At 35.5% G+C, this 14,890-nt stretch overlaps 1 protein-coding gene across 6 annotated transcripts in view; it reads right to left on the bottom strand.

The window, feature by feature from the left end:
- The window catches only part of TTK (TTK protein kinase), a 41,094-nt gene that overhangs the window by 2,952 nt on the left and 23,252 nt on the right, over positions 1-14,890 (bottom strand). For all 6 annotated transcript variants that reach the window (XM_057303946.1, XM_057303947.1, XM_057303943.1 and 3 more), the window contains exons 14-19: positions 11,933-12,025; positions 7,916-8,073; positions 7,635-7,786; positions 6,496-6,620; positions 4,563-4,643; positions 303-479 (exon numbers count right to left, since the gene is read on the bottom strand). In XM_057303946.1, the coding sequence (XP_057159929.1) occupies positions 303-479; positions 4,563-4,643; positions 6,496-6,620; positions 7,635-7,786; positions 7,916-8,073; positions 11,933-12,025 (786 nt within the window). The remainder of the gene's footprint in view (positions 1-302; positions 480-4,562; positions 4,644-6,495; positions 6,621-7,634; positions 7,787-7,915; positions 8,074-11,932; positions 12,026-14,890) is intronic.

The following is a 14,890-nucleotide window of genomic DNA, read 5'->3' as shown; positions in this document are numbered from 1 at the left end:
AGTGTCTTTCAAGATTGTATCATACTACAGACCTTTCTTTCTAGATAGCCTACTCAGAAATAACAAGATTATTTCACAAGTCATTTTTACAAAATCCTTAACTATTCATAAGTTTTAAAACACCTTCAAAGTGAACTTAACATGACTTACAAAGCTAATTCATTCAGTAATCCCTTTCAATAGATCAGATATATCTATCAAAGCCAGTTATGTAATTCCAGTGAGTTCAACTATTTCTTCTAAGCAAACAATTTAAGTATATGAAATATTGTTCTTCTATATCCATATACTATTAATGTTACCTTTAACACATCTTGAAGATCTTTCTCTGGAATATCTGGAAATTCAATTTCATGATTAGGGTCAATTATGGCATGTAATTTAGAAATCTGATTAATTATATGCTGAAATGGTGTCTTCCCATAAGTCATATAGTACAAAATGCATCCTAAGGACCAAACATCACTTTTAGGGCTTATCTAATTGGGAAAAAAAAAAAAAAAGAAAAAGAATAGTAAGTTGCTGTAATCTTAATATAAAATTAAATCTAAGAATATTTTATACACACACATACACATATAATCCATAACATTTAAAATCATAACTAAACCTCAATGAATGGGCAAGTACTGGATTAGGTTTACATGAAAAACACATCTTTTTCTAGTTTTTGTTATATTTGGTTATTTTATCAAGAGATGAGCTTTAAGTCTCTCAACAAACTCATAATTAAAATATTTCAACTGAAACATATATTATGTTCTTGTCAGCTTGTAAAAATATAAAAACCAAAAACTGCAAGTTTTAAATTTACTTGTTTTCTCCAAAATTACTGGATTACTTTAAATATTTTTTAAGATTTTATTTATTAGAGAGAGAGAGAACACACAAGTGAGAGCAGGAGGATGTGCAGAGGTAGAGAGAGAGAATTCCAAGCAGACTCTGTGCTAATAAGCGTGGAGCCCGATGTGGGGCTTGATCTCACCACTGAGATCATGACCTGAGCCAAAATTAAGAGTCAGATGCTTACCTGACTAAGCCACCCACGTGCCCCAGGATTAGGATAAATTTTTATATAAATTCACAACATATAAGTATGCATAGATTTTAAAAAGGTTAAGTTGAGCTATCTTAAACCCAAGAACCCATGTAGAGCCAGGCTGGGCTGGATTTGAATCCTGGCCTTGTTACTAGCTAGTAATTTTATGTAGCTCCAATTCCTCACCTCTAAAATAAAAATAATAAAAGTACATTGTCATGGGCATCTAAATGAATGATATAACCATGAGATATGGATAAGCATAGAGAGTAATTTCTGGGTATAGTAAGTAATCAAGAAATGTTACTTACCATTAAGTGTTCTTTGTATTAAATAATCTCATTAGAAATAATGCAATATTATAACAATCATCATTTTGACTTTAAAAACATAAAAAAGATAAAACATAGCAGTGGGCATAATAAATGAGAAGGGTTAAATTCCTTTTAAAATGTAGGTAGTCAAACATACGTTAAAACAAAATATAACTACATGCTCTCAAAAAAGATTCATCTAAACCATTGAGGAAAAAGAAATGAACACATAACCAAATAAAAAAAGAGAGAGAAAGAAAAAAACAGAATAGGAATATTAATATTAGAAAAAGAGAATGAGAACATAGCAAAATGCTTTTAACAGAAGAAGGAAAGCCATTTTTGATAAAAGGTACAACCAACCAAGAGATGATAGTCACAAACATCTATGCACTGAAACTACATTTAATAGAACTATATTAAGTAAAAACTATATGAAATTCTTTTGGGGGAGTGGTAGAGAAATTTTAACATGCCTTTCAGAAAATTGCAGATAAAACAGATCCCACTATCTGAACACAGAGAAAACTAAAAATTAATAATAAATAAAAAAAACCTTCCCCTCCTCCAACTTAACTATCTGGAAATTAAACCCATTTCTAAATAAATCATGGACTAAAAAGGATTTCAAATTAAGGAAAAATGGCAGTGGCTGTGGCAACATAGCTGTTCTTATTTATTTTTTTAATTGAAGTATAGTTGACACATGTTACATTAGTTTCCGGTGTACAACATAATGATTTGACAACTAGATATACTATGTTATGCTCACCGTAAGTTTGGCTACCATCTGTCATCACACAACTCTATTACAACACCACTGACTCTATTCTCTACGCTGTGGCTTTCATCCTCTGACTTATTCATTCATTCATTCACTCTGACTTATTCATCCACTCTTCACCCATTTTGCCCAATCACTTACCCCCATCCCCTATGGTAACCAGCATTGTTCTCCGTATGTATGAATCTGTTGTTTATTTGTTTTGCTTTTTAGGTCACAGTATAGTTTTTCAATCTGCCCAAATCCCCAGATAAGATAGAGAAGCCCGGCAGCAAAACCATATACATATAGAAAATATTTACAACAAAACTAAGTGAAAAACTATACCCAAGAACCCCAGAATATGGAAACAAACTACCAACAGCCACAAATCCTGTATGGTAGAGGTATTTGAAACAGAAAACAGAGGGAAATAGTGAATGTGCCTGATAGATCTCAGAAGAGAAACTCCAAAAGGCCAACGGATGTTCATTGGAAAGTAATTTGAGAACAGAGCTAGACTGGGAGGGGTTTGAGCTTTTTACCAGCAGGGACTACCTCACATGTTGGGATAAAAAATTTGTCTTCTATTCAGAATCATTAAGGCCACTGGATAGCAGGTGTTTCAAATGACTGGAGATTTACCCGTAATATTAAAGCACTGAGTTGACAACTGAAAAAATCTGAACTCTACATGCAATTCAAAATAAATCTTATTTTTTTTAATCTTATTTCATAGTATTTTAAAACTGAAGTTGCAAATTTTAGAAATTAATGAAAATAAGAAACACTACAAAAAAATGTATAAGTAGAAGTTAAATTCAGAATAAAATTTAGTTTTAATGTTTTAATTAATAAGATTGCAAAAATTAAATTAGCAAATATTTAAATCCAGAAACTAGAGGGGTTCTTGGGTGGCTCAGTCCGTTAAGAGTCTGCCTTTGGCTCAGGTCATGATCCCAGGGTTCTGGGACTGAGTCCCACATAAGGCTCTTTGCTCATCGGGGAGCTTGCTTCTCCCTCTCCCTCTGCCTGCCACTCCCCCTGCTTACGCTCACGTGCGCGCTCTCTCTCTCTCGCTGTGTCAAATAAATAAGTAAAATCTAAAAAAGAAAAAACGTCCAGAAACTAGGGGAAAAAAAAAAAAGGAAACTGAAGCAAATAAAAATAATAAAGATAAAAGCAGAAACTAATTAGAGAGCAAATGAAAATAGAATAAATGAATAAATGAAGACTTTGTTTTTTAAGATTAACAAAACCTTAAGTCAATCAAGAAAAAGAAAAAAAGACAATAAATCTAAGTATGAAAAGGGGAAGCTAAAAAGATATAAAAAGAATTTTATGAGACTATCTGACATGTAATACCAGTTATTTGAGAAGATACTTAGAAGCCACAATTTTCTAGAACAGAAAATACACTTAGTAAATACACATTATCAAGCAATTATTTTGAGCTAGATAATGTATTGATTTCTTTCTCATTTAATCCTCAATTACTTTTTTTTATTTTTATTTTTTTTAAAGATTTATTTATTCTGAGAGGAAGAGAGAGGGCGCACACAGGTAAGTGAGTGGGAGGAGAGGCAGAGGGAGAGGGAAAGAGAGAAACAAGGTGGAGCCTGATGGGGGCTCAAACTCAGGACCCTGCTGAGATCATGACCTGAGCCAAAATCAAGAGCCCAACACTTAACTGACTGAGCCACCCAGGCACCCCTCGATTACTTTTTAAATAGGCATTGTTTGTAAGCCTAATTTATAGATGAAGAAAGTAGGCAAATTAAGTCACAAAGATAGTTGTTAATGAAGAGGCAGATCTATTGCTTGAATGCAGGTACCTGGACAACGTGTGCTCGCGTGTACTTTGTGACACTGCTGCAGAGCAAGAAGGATTAGCCTGGAAGCCAGACGCATCCTGGCAGGCAAAAGGAGCCCAACAAGGGACACCAGTGAGACACAAAAAGCTCACTGAGGTGGTGAAATTAGGTAAATGGGAAAGTAGCCTGTGGCAGGCTGGGAAAAAATTACAGACTAGAATTATACTTGGAAATGCAGAATTCACAAATGTATAAATGGTAAGAGATAAAATGTAAGAATCAAAGAGGAAACAAAAGACTTCAGAGGTTATCAATTCAATATCCAAATCAGAGCTAATTTAGTCTTAATTTCTACCTTTAATTTTAAAATTTAAAAATATCCTGGGAACATTTCTTATTGGAGCACACTATTGAGACATCACCATATTAAAAGCACAATATTAAAAGAACAGTCTCAAATCAATAAATAACAGTGAAATTGAATCCCATGGCAATTAGCTTAAGAAAGCAAGGTCTCTATAATGGCCTAAAAAGTTTTAGAACTTAAGCAACTTGAGTTAGCTATTAAGTTTAATCAGAGAATATTCCCTATTGATGCCCAATAAATCGGATGTAAATAACCTTCATAGTACCTTTGACTTGGATTTCCCATTCTCTCTTGAGGAAGACATATCTTTGATTGCTTCTGGTGGCATATAATTAACTGTACCAACCTGTATGCCAAATCACAGAAAACACAAATCACTGAAAATACGTTACTGTGCCTTAGATTTTTTATTTTATTTTTTATTCTTTTTTTTGCCTTAGATTTTTAAAAACACAAATGTCAGACTCTTGAAACTTGAATAATTACATATTGCAGTAATATTTTTTAAAAACTCAAGTAACTGACAACAGTATTAGGACAAAAATTTTTTCACAACTCCAGCAAATTGGATTCATAATCAGAAAAGTTACTCCTTTCAGAATGCTGAGCTTTTTCTATGATGATGGAGAGCAACTACCATAAAACTGCCGAAGTTAAAATCATATTAAAAGCCATAAACTTTGAAGGAATTGGTATCACTCATTTTTGTGCTGGAATAGACCTAGAATAGTTTTTAAAAAAAAAAAATCAACCAACCAACTAATCAAAACTCTAGCTATGTCTCCAAGTATTGCCTGGGCCCCTGTCCAGAGTGAGATGGGGCAGGTATATAAGTCATGCAAGAGCTTCCACGGTCAGATTATGCCAACCTTAAAAGGCATTTATTTTATTCTAAAACAAATGGTTCTGTTTTCAAACACAGAATACCTGTACTTTAGGACCTTGCCATAGAAGATATCTTCAAGCTGATTTACAACTAAATGTTCAGTCCTATCTTTTTTTAAAGATTTATTTATTTTAGAGAGAGAAAGAGCGTGTATGCATGCATGTGACAGCACGAGCAGGGGGAGGGGCAGAAAGAGCAGACTCCCCTCTGGGTAGGGAGCCTGACCTGAGGCTCCATCCCAGGACACTGAGATCACAACCTGAGCTGTAATCAAGAGTCTGGACGCTTAACCCACTAAGCCACCCAGGAGCCCCAGTGTTCAGCCACATTTGTGATACAAAGAGAAGTCACTGTCAAACAGAATCGTTTCAAGGGCATGCTGTCCATCTATTCCTCCTAAAAAAAAATCTGTTTTACTTCTAGGATTATGGCAGATCCACATCAGAAATCTGCATACGTGGAACACATCATCTTGGCTCCAAGCAGGATTGTTTTTGGTTATTCTTTGGTGTCATCACCTTAGTTTTTACAGGGACAAATTTATTAGGTTTGTGACTGCATATCCTATTAGAAAAATGCAGTTCAATACAGTATTCATTATGGTGTCTCCAATATGAAGGACCACTTGAGAAATTTTTTTCACGGGTGCCTGAGTGGCTCAGTCAGTTAAGCGGCCGGCTCTTGATTTTGGCTCAGGTCATGATCTCAGGATCCTGGGATTAAGCCCCACCTTGGGCTCCCCACTCAGTGGGGAATTTGCTTGAGAATTCTCTCTCCTCTTCTCCCTCGGCCCCTCCCCTCACTTGTGTTTGCTCACTCTCTCTCTAAAATAAAATAAATCTTTAAAAAAAAAAAAAAGAACAAATATCTAAAAAAAGAATTTTTTTCAGATGCAACTGATAGGAAAAGCTTTACTTCTCCAGAAGAATGAAATGATCTTACCTAATGGACAATGAAAAATATGTAACTGCAATTTCCTCTTTGGTTGTTACCAGGTATTTCTGAGACAAAGTTCCAGGTGAACTCAAGATCATGACCAAGGTGATCTCCAAGACAGGTGTTATTGCTTCTCTACCTCAGCTATAGGAAAATCATTCAAAATTGCTGGATTTATTTCTACCTGATCTTGACTTTCTATACTAAAGTGTATTAAATATGGTTTTGATTCTTATAGTATTTATTCTTATACAAAGGTTTCAAATACTTTGAAGAATGAGGTGGGGAAAAATAAAATCCCGGTTAGCAATATACTTTACAAGTGAAAAGGAACTGAACTGCAGTACGCGGTAATCAACCATGCATTACGTCTTACCTGAGAATCTTTAACAATACTTGTTGTATCTGGTTGCATTTGGTTTGCAATCCCAAAGTCAATTAGCTTTAGCATTCCATCAACTATCAGAAAGTTAGCAGGTTTCAGATCACTGTGAACGATGCCTTCAAAATAAAAATCCATTGTCATGTTAGACAATGTAAAACATTCTAAGTACAAAAAAATTTCACAATCCACTGGCCGAGTTGATTCCTTTAGTTAATCAAATTAAATGCTAATTTTTAAAATGTGAATATTTTCTAAAAAGATACAGCACTCTTCTAATTTTGCTGCTTAGATAGAATCACTTAATTCTCATACCAGCACTGAGTTAAGTAATGTACTATTACTACCCCCACTTTTAAGAGAGGAAACTAAGGCAGAGTTTAAGTAATTTGTTCAAGGTCATACAGCCTAAGTGACAGGGCCATGACTTGACCCAGGCTTCAGCTTCAGAGTTTATGATCTTAACCACTGTGACTCACCACCCACAACATAAATCATAAATTATATTGCCAGGTGGTAAGACCCTAATGCCCCTGACACCTCTATCCCTACAATCCTGATCTTAATCATTGGTGAATTATCTTTTAATTATAGGAGACATGAGAGAAAAAATTACAATTATCTAGGTTAATGGTTATTTTTTAAAAAGGATAAGGTAAAGGCAGAGAAGCCCTAAAGAGAATCAAGTCTAAGTAAAAACCAACTTAGGGCTAACAATTGAAAAAGAATAAAACCAACTCCCACCCAGGGCACACAATACGAATGACCAGGAGAATGAGAGAAATAAACATCTTAGATTTTTGAGATGCCTGAACCCAAAGTCTCATATCTGCTATATCCAAACTATTTGGAGACCCAGGATAATGGACTATGTTAATACTAATAAAGATATGGGTACATTTTGCATTGTGGATGCATTATGGCTGTGGGGACTTGAGTACATGCACTATATCCTTTGGTAAACAATGCTTTAAAGCAATGTTTCGTCCCTTCATCGTTAAATGAGCTTCCAAATATTTAGTTTATCTAGTTTAAAGGTGCCAATAACAAATACCTAAAAATTATAAGTGTATTTCTCTAAGATGACATTATTAGTGATTATTGTAACTCTGCATACAAAGATTTTTAAATACCATGTTGATGAATTGTGTAAACTGCCTCCAACATATTTTTCCAGTAACTTTTGCGTTCCCATGGATTGATGGATTTTTTCTTTTTAAGCCAACTATTTAGGTCTAGATTTCCACACTCCATTACCATGTAAATGTACTGGTCCGTGATTTCACTGCCATTAAAAACAAACAAATAAAAAACCCAAAACAATACATGGTTAGGTTATACCATTAAAATTTACTGTAAGTCTAAAGAATTATAGCAAAAATAGTTTTCTTTTCAAAATAAAAAAAATTCTTACTAATCATAAAGTCGGATGATCTTATCACTGTGTTGTTGTAGTTTATTCAAGTAAGCAATTTCATTCCGGTAACTCTCAATTGTTTGATTATCTGCTTCTTCTAAGTTTACATATTTTATGGCATGTATCTGTTTCTTTTCGTTCAAAACCTGGAATACCTATATAGTAGAACAAAGGGAAAAGTTTAGGATGCACTAGGTCAATTTTTAGGTCATAATTTTACATTATCATAATACTTCTAAATTTATTAGAATTTCAGGTTATGGAATACTGATACGAATAATAAATGTGTCTGGGCTTATTTTGAGTACTGAAGGAAAAAAATATGTGAGGAGAGTTAAAAGACCATTCTCAGCTACCTATGACAATGGGCATTCAATAATGCAAAGGGGTAAACCTTAAAAATTTTTATATTAACACGTAAAAAAAGAATTTAAATTTCGTATATATTCATAACACTCTGTTGGATGCCTTAACCAGGAAAAAAAACAAAAGAAGAAGACATTAAAAAATGTTAAGAACATCTAAGGGCTGTCATAAAGAGTCAATTCATTTCACAGATGGTGTTTTTTCCATTGTGCCTGGAACTGACATTTCATTCATGCGGTAGAGAGTATTTTAAAATATGTAATAATTGTAAGCTATCTGTATATTCAGTTGTGAAAAGTGGATTAGGTCCAATTTTCAAAGTCAAGTTGACAGGAACAAGATGTTCCTATAAGCCCACTGTCTGGATCTCTGAGGTCCAGGTCAAACTGCTCTGGCTATAATGACGGTCAACCTCTAAGCAACATTGATGGGGCAGATAATACATTTTGAAAAACAGAAAGTACTGTTAACGTGTCCAACTTTCAGCAAACATGCAATAGGGATGAGGCTTCAGAAATGCATGAATACAAATACGAATGCCAGGGTAAGCATGAAAAATTACATTCATTTATTCCTTTGGACACACTGAAGTAAAATATCATTAACTCAAAATTCATTTAACCTTGACTACCCAGCAGGTTGGGGCAAGGAATAAGAAAAGAACGGAAGTGTATATGAGATTCATGCATTGCAACTGCACTAATAAGCTTACTTTAAATTTTAAATACAAACTCTAACAAAGTATTACTGGTTGTTCTTGCTCACTAGCAAATTAGACAGGGATAGGCATTAAAACAGTGACAGGGCAAGAGATAGCAGAAAATAGCAAGGGAAGAGATAAAAGGAATTTAAAAAACATATAAAGCCACTTTGTATGAGGTAAACAGCCCTACGAACCTCAGAATTCAGAGTATCTACTACTCTAATACAATTAAAATGTTGTTAGTAGTACCTACCACGCAGGGTTGGAAGGATGACCGAGATGATGTGTTTGCAGAGCAGCAAAGCTACTTACTATCTTTAAGGACAATTAGGACAGAATAAAGTGGACATTTTAGAACCTATTAAAGTTGTCGGGTATATCAGAAAAAAGGATTTGCAGGATGTAATATATAATAAGATCTATATAATAGATCTACTATATAATAAGATCTCAAAGGTTTGGAGGAAATGAAAACTTTTAAATCAACTTTCTGCATGCATGTGCTTTCACTCCCTTATTGCCCTTGCTCTGGCAAAACTCCTGCAATAACTGATGATTAGGTAGCCCTTATTTCCATTTCACAGAGATAGTATCAGTTATAATTTTTAATTTCATGGAAAGTTAATGAAAGAACTAGAAAGGCCAGTGTCATAACCATTCCTATTAGCCCCCATGACCTTTCTAAATGCTCTTAATCCAGGATAAGTTGGTCACTGTCTAAACTCTAGAATAGACAGAACATAAACGGTTAGTTTCATAAAGCATGTTACCCTCTTTCTCAGAGGTATGTTGATTTTGTCAACCCCACCATAATAATTAAATTAAATAATGATAGTATAATCATACTAAAAAAAAAAAAAATGTGGGGCAGTCAGGGCTTTATCACCTGGCTCTCAACTTAAGCTAGCATCTTCATTATGCTCCAAGGTAAAAATGTTTAAAACATCAGCAAGATTATTTTACGTCCTCTGAAAACATGCCACTAAATATCACACCTTGACACTATTCAAATACAGCTAAAAAATAAATAATAAATATTAATGAAAGAATTTCTATTAAAGCAACTAAATCAGGTAATTCCAATACATTGATAAAAATCAACTGTATTGTCCCTCTGTTCTCATGCCTGAAATTTGAGGCAACGGAAAAAAGAAAATGTATACAAAAAAGAAACTAGTATTATTGAACAATTGCTACACATTGTAATGTACATTGTAGTAAGTTAGTAAGATAGTCTTAAACAAATCTAGTTATTGTTAACTGGCTTAGAAAATACAGTAAAACTTAAACCCAACAGGTTTTGCTTCATAGATCATCCTTAACAATTTATAACAGCAAAACAGCTGGCTGGGGACAGTCATCCAACAAATTACTTCACTCTGTTATGTTCTAGGTAATATTCCAGATTATAGAGCAAACATTGTTGAGCAAATCAGACAAACATCCCTACCTTGATGGAACTCACATTCAAGTGGAGGAAGACACAAACAACAAACCAAATAAGGAAATTACTGAGCACATTAGAAGATGAGCTATAGAGAAAAAGAAAGAAAGAAATGGAGCTCACCAGCAGTTGGAAGGTGGGAGTTAAGGTATTAAAGAGCGTGGTCAAGGAAGGTCTGATTGAGAAGACATTTGAGCAAAGATGTGAGGCTATCTGGAGGAAAAAACCGACTCCTATGTGAAAATACACCAGAAGAGCAAGGATTGAATCAATGAGACTAGTTAGAACGGTATTACAATAAACCAGGCAGTTGCTTTGACCAAAGTGATAACAGTGGTGGTGGTTAGAAACAGTCAGATGCTGGATATACTTTTAAGTAGAACCAACAGGATTTGCTGATTGGCTGGAGGTATGTGTGAGAGAAAGTGAAGTCAATGATTCCAGAGTTTTTGGCCTAGCTAGTGGAAGAACGAAGTGGCCATTTACTGAACTGGGAAAGACTCTGGTGCCAGAGTTATGTTTGGGACATACTAAGTTTTAAATACCTAGTAGACACCCAAGAGCAGTCAGACTGTATGTACAAGTCTGGAATTCAAGGGAGAGGTCTGAACTAGAAATATGTTTGGGAATTGTCAGCATGTATATGGTATTTAAAGCCACAAGACTGGACAACACCAAAGGAATGAAGTGAGTTTAGAAAGAGAAGAGGTCAAGGACTGAGCCCTGGGGCATTGTGCCATTAAGATCAGGGACATGAAGAAGACTGGAAAGGAATGGCCAGTTGGAGAAGAGGAAAACAGAGAGGCCAAGTAGAAGCGAAAAAAAGTTTCAACAAGGAAATAACAATCAACTGTCCCAAATGCTCAGTAACCCACAATTAAAGCTAAGAATTAGATTTGGCAAAAATATGGAGATCATTGGTGATCCTGATTACAACTGTTTTGGTGAGTGATGAAAAATCTGATTTAAGTGGACTTAAGAGAACAGAATGAGAAGTAAAGATGCTAAGTGTAGGCAACTCTTTTCAGTTGCCTTCCACCCAGAGAAGTAGAACTCTATAAATTTAGAACTCAGATAAATTTAGGAAATGATCTATTCCAATTCTAGAAATTCACATTACTAAAATCTATTTTTGAAAAGAAAAACTCAAAATACTCAAAATATTAGTCAAATATCTTGGTGAATCATTTACATAAGATTGTTTCGTGATAATACATAGCTTCATTTGCCATCCTGAAATCAATACTAATGTCATTTAGAGAAGAAATCTGGAAGCACAGGACACCAGATGGAAGAACAGAGAATTGAAATTAAGAGATAGGCCTAAAGAGATATGTCATTTGTTGGAGAGAGGGAATGGAAGAGCAGGGGACGAGAAGGATTTTTTTTCGGCTCAAAAGCAGTAAGTGCCCGTAGGTGTTAAGAAAAAGAGCCCCAAAAGGTAAAAAGACAAAAAGGAAGTTTAAAATATTTTTCTCTCTAAAATATTTAAGATACTTACCTTACTTGAGCCTCCACTTCCTATCTGCTTCAATATAGAATACATTCTTCCTTTAACCGAAATGCATTCATTTGTTGAGGAGGATGCTGAAATCTAAATAATTAAAAAATATAAAGATTCAAAGATGAGAAGAATACGCCCGAGAAATTAGCTTGCATTTAGTACAGTGAAATCGTTCCAATTTTGAAATTTTCTTAAATTTTAAGTAATTAGATATCAGTCACAATATTTTAAAGAGGAAGTTTATTTTAGTCAAAGAAATAAATCTATTAATATATAAACTTCCAAGGTATCCCTCTCTAACTTGCCTTTACTTTTTAAATTTATTTATTTTAAAAGATTTTATTTATTTATTTGACAGAGAGAAAGAGAAAGCGTGCATATGCAGAAGCAGGGGGAACTGCAGACGGAGAGGGAGAAGCAGGCTCCCCACTGAGCAGGGAGCCGAACAAACGACATGGGGCTCGATCCCAGGACCCTGGGATCATGACCTGAGCTGAAACCAAGAGTTAGACACTTAACCTACTGTGCCACCCAAATGCCCCTACTTCTTTTTTTTAAAAAATGTTTTAAATTTAAGTATAGTTGATACACAATGTTACATTAGTTCACCTGTACCTTTTAGAAACATAAACAGAAGATTTAAGATCTCTTCCAATATACAAACTCACAAGGTATTACTTTTCACCTTATTTATTCTTTTTTCTTATATAAACTCTCTACTTACACATATAAACAATTGTATCTATATTCTTTCTCCCCATTTAGCGTTACATCATAAAGAAAGCAGTGTGCTAAGGTGCTGAGAGCTCCAGAGTCAATCAGACAAATGCAAATTTCAGCAATGTCCCTTTTTTTGCTGGGTGATCTTCGACTTGTTAATTTGAATTTCAGCATCTGCCTCAGTAAACTTCCAGCTGATGTCCTATTGCAACATGCCCCTTCTTCCCTTCCCTTATGCTAGAGCTCTCTGTGGATGGAGTGCAGTGAAACGAGTCATCCCAAGCTGACAAGGAAGCTGAAGACACGAAGAGCACCTTATTAGCTGAATAAGTTGAAACAAGGTCTGAATAAACTTCAATTTAACTAAGTCCTGCTTTAGATCCCAAACGGTAGAACTCTCTCTTGTAATCTCCTTCTACATAAAAGATAAGGATGCTAATTTCTTTAACCTCTAGGGTTGAAAAATACTGTTGAGTCATGAAGTACGTTTTCTTTTCCTTTTTTTTCTTTTTTTTTAAGATTTTATTTATTTATTTGTCAGAGAGAGAAAGAGCATAACCAGGGGGAGCTGCAGGCAGAAGGAGAAGCAAGCTCCTCACTGAGCAAGGAGCCCAATGTGGGACTCAATCCCAGGACCCTGGGATCATGACTTAGGCGAAAGCGGACGCTTAACTGACTGAGCCACCTAGGTGTCCCTGAAATATGTTTTCTATAAAAAAGTATTAGGCTTTGAAATATGTACCTGTTATTTTTCATTAAGTTATAATTTCATCAAGGTTTTTCACTACCTGCTCCTGCCCCTCATCCTTTTGGAGGATCCTCTCACACTTAAACTGAAAATTTCTGAGAGGGAAGAAACTTCAAGGTCTCTTCCCCCTAACTGCTGACAGTTTTTAGAGTAAAGCAATTCTGACTTATTTGATTTAATACCAATGTGAAGCTCAGTTTCCTACACAGGACATTCCACATCCCCCTTAGTCCATCCTCCTCACTATGGCCAGAGTAATTTTTTCAAAATGCAAATAACATTACTTCATTTCCCTGCTACCAACAATTGCACAGCTTCCTATCCCTCTCAGGGTAAAATTTAAAGGGCCCAGCAGAGGGGTACCCGGGTGGCTCAGTAGGTTAAGCATCAGACTCTTGATCTCAGGGTTATCAGTTTGAGCCCCAGGTTGGGTTCCACACTGGGTGAGGAGCTTACTCACTTACATACATACATATAGAAATAAATAAATAAAAATAAAGGGCCCAGCAGAACCCTGAGGATCACCTCGCCCCTGCCTGAGCTCTAGCCACACTCTAGCCCCTTTTCAGTTTCCTCCTGATGCTGACCTTTTCTAGAAGGATCCTGGCAACTTCACTTGGTCATGACTTGACTTGTAGATATCACCTCAAACAGGGTCTGACATAAGTAACAGGCAATAAATGGGTTTTGAATCAATGTATATAGGCAAACCTGATCACCCTTCTCTCCTTTGTAATTTATTATTCTGCTTCAATCCTCAGAAAACTATTCCTCTTGGGGCACTTGGGTGGCTCAGTTGGTTAAGCATCCGCCTTTGGCTCAGGACATGATCCCAGGGTCCAGGGATCAAGTCCCGCATCGGGATCCCTGCTCTGCGGGGAGCCTGCTTCTCTCTCTGCCTCTCTCTGTCTCTCATGAATAAATAAATAAAACCTTAAAAAAAAAAAAAACTATTCCTCTTTCCATAGAATAATCTATTGTCAGCTTTGTTTGTTTGAAGATTTACTTATTTTAGAGAGAGCGAGCAAGGGGAAGAGAAGAGGGAGAGGAAGAGGGAGGGAAAAAGGGAGAGAAGCAGACTCCCTGCTGAGCGTGGAGCCCAGCGGGGCTTGATCTCAGGAACCTGAGATCATGACCTGAGCCGAAACCAAGAGTTGGACATTTTAACCGACTGAGCCACCCAAGCATCCCTTTTTTTGTTCTTTTTTAATTGTAAAATATACAGAACAAAAAATTTGCATTTTAACAATTTTTAAGTATACAACTCAGTGGCATTAAATACATTCACGCTGTTGTGCAAACATTATCCATCATCTCATATTGAAACTCTACACCCATTAAACAGTAACACCACATTCTTGCCTCTCTCTAGACACTGGTAACCATTGTTCTACTTTCTGTCAGCTAAATTTGCTATCTCATAATTTGAAATAGCTAATTACCTGTGTGGTTTTTTCGGTTGTTGTTCTTTTTGTCTGTTTATTTAA

The sequence above is a fragment of the Ursus arctos genome, unplaced genomic scaffold, assembly GCF_023065955.2.
Source record: "Ursus arctos isolate Adak ecotype North America unplaced genomic scaffold, UrsArc2.0 scaffold_29, whole genome shotgun sequence".
NCBI lineage: Eukaryota > Metazoa > Chordata > Mammalia > Carnivora > Ursidae > Ursus > Ursus arctos.
This window is presented reverse-complemented; position numbering and strand designations above follow the sequence as displayed.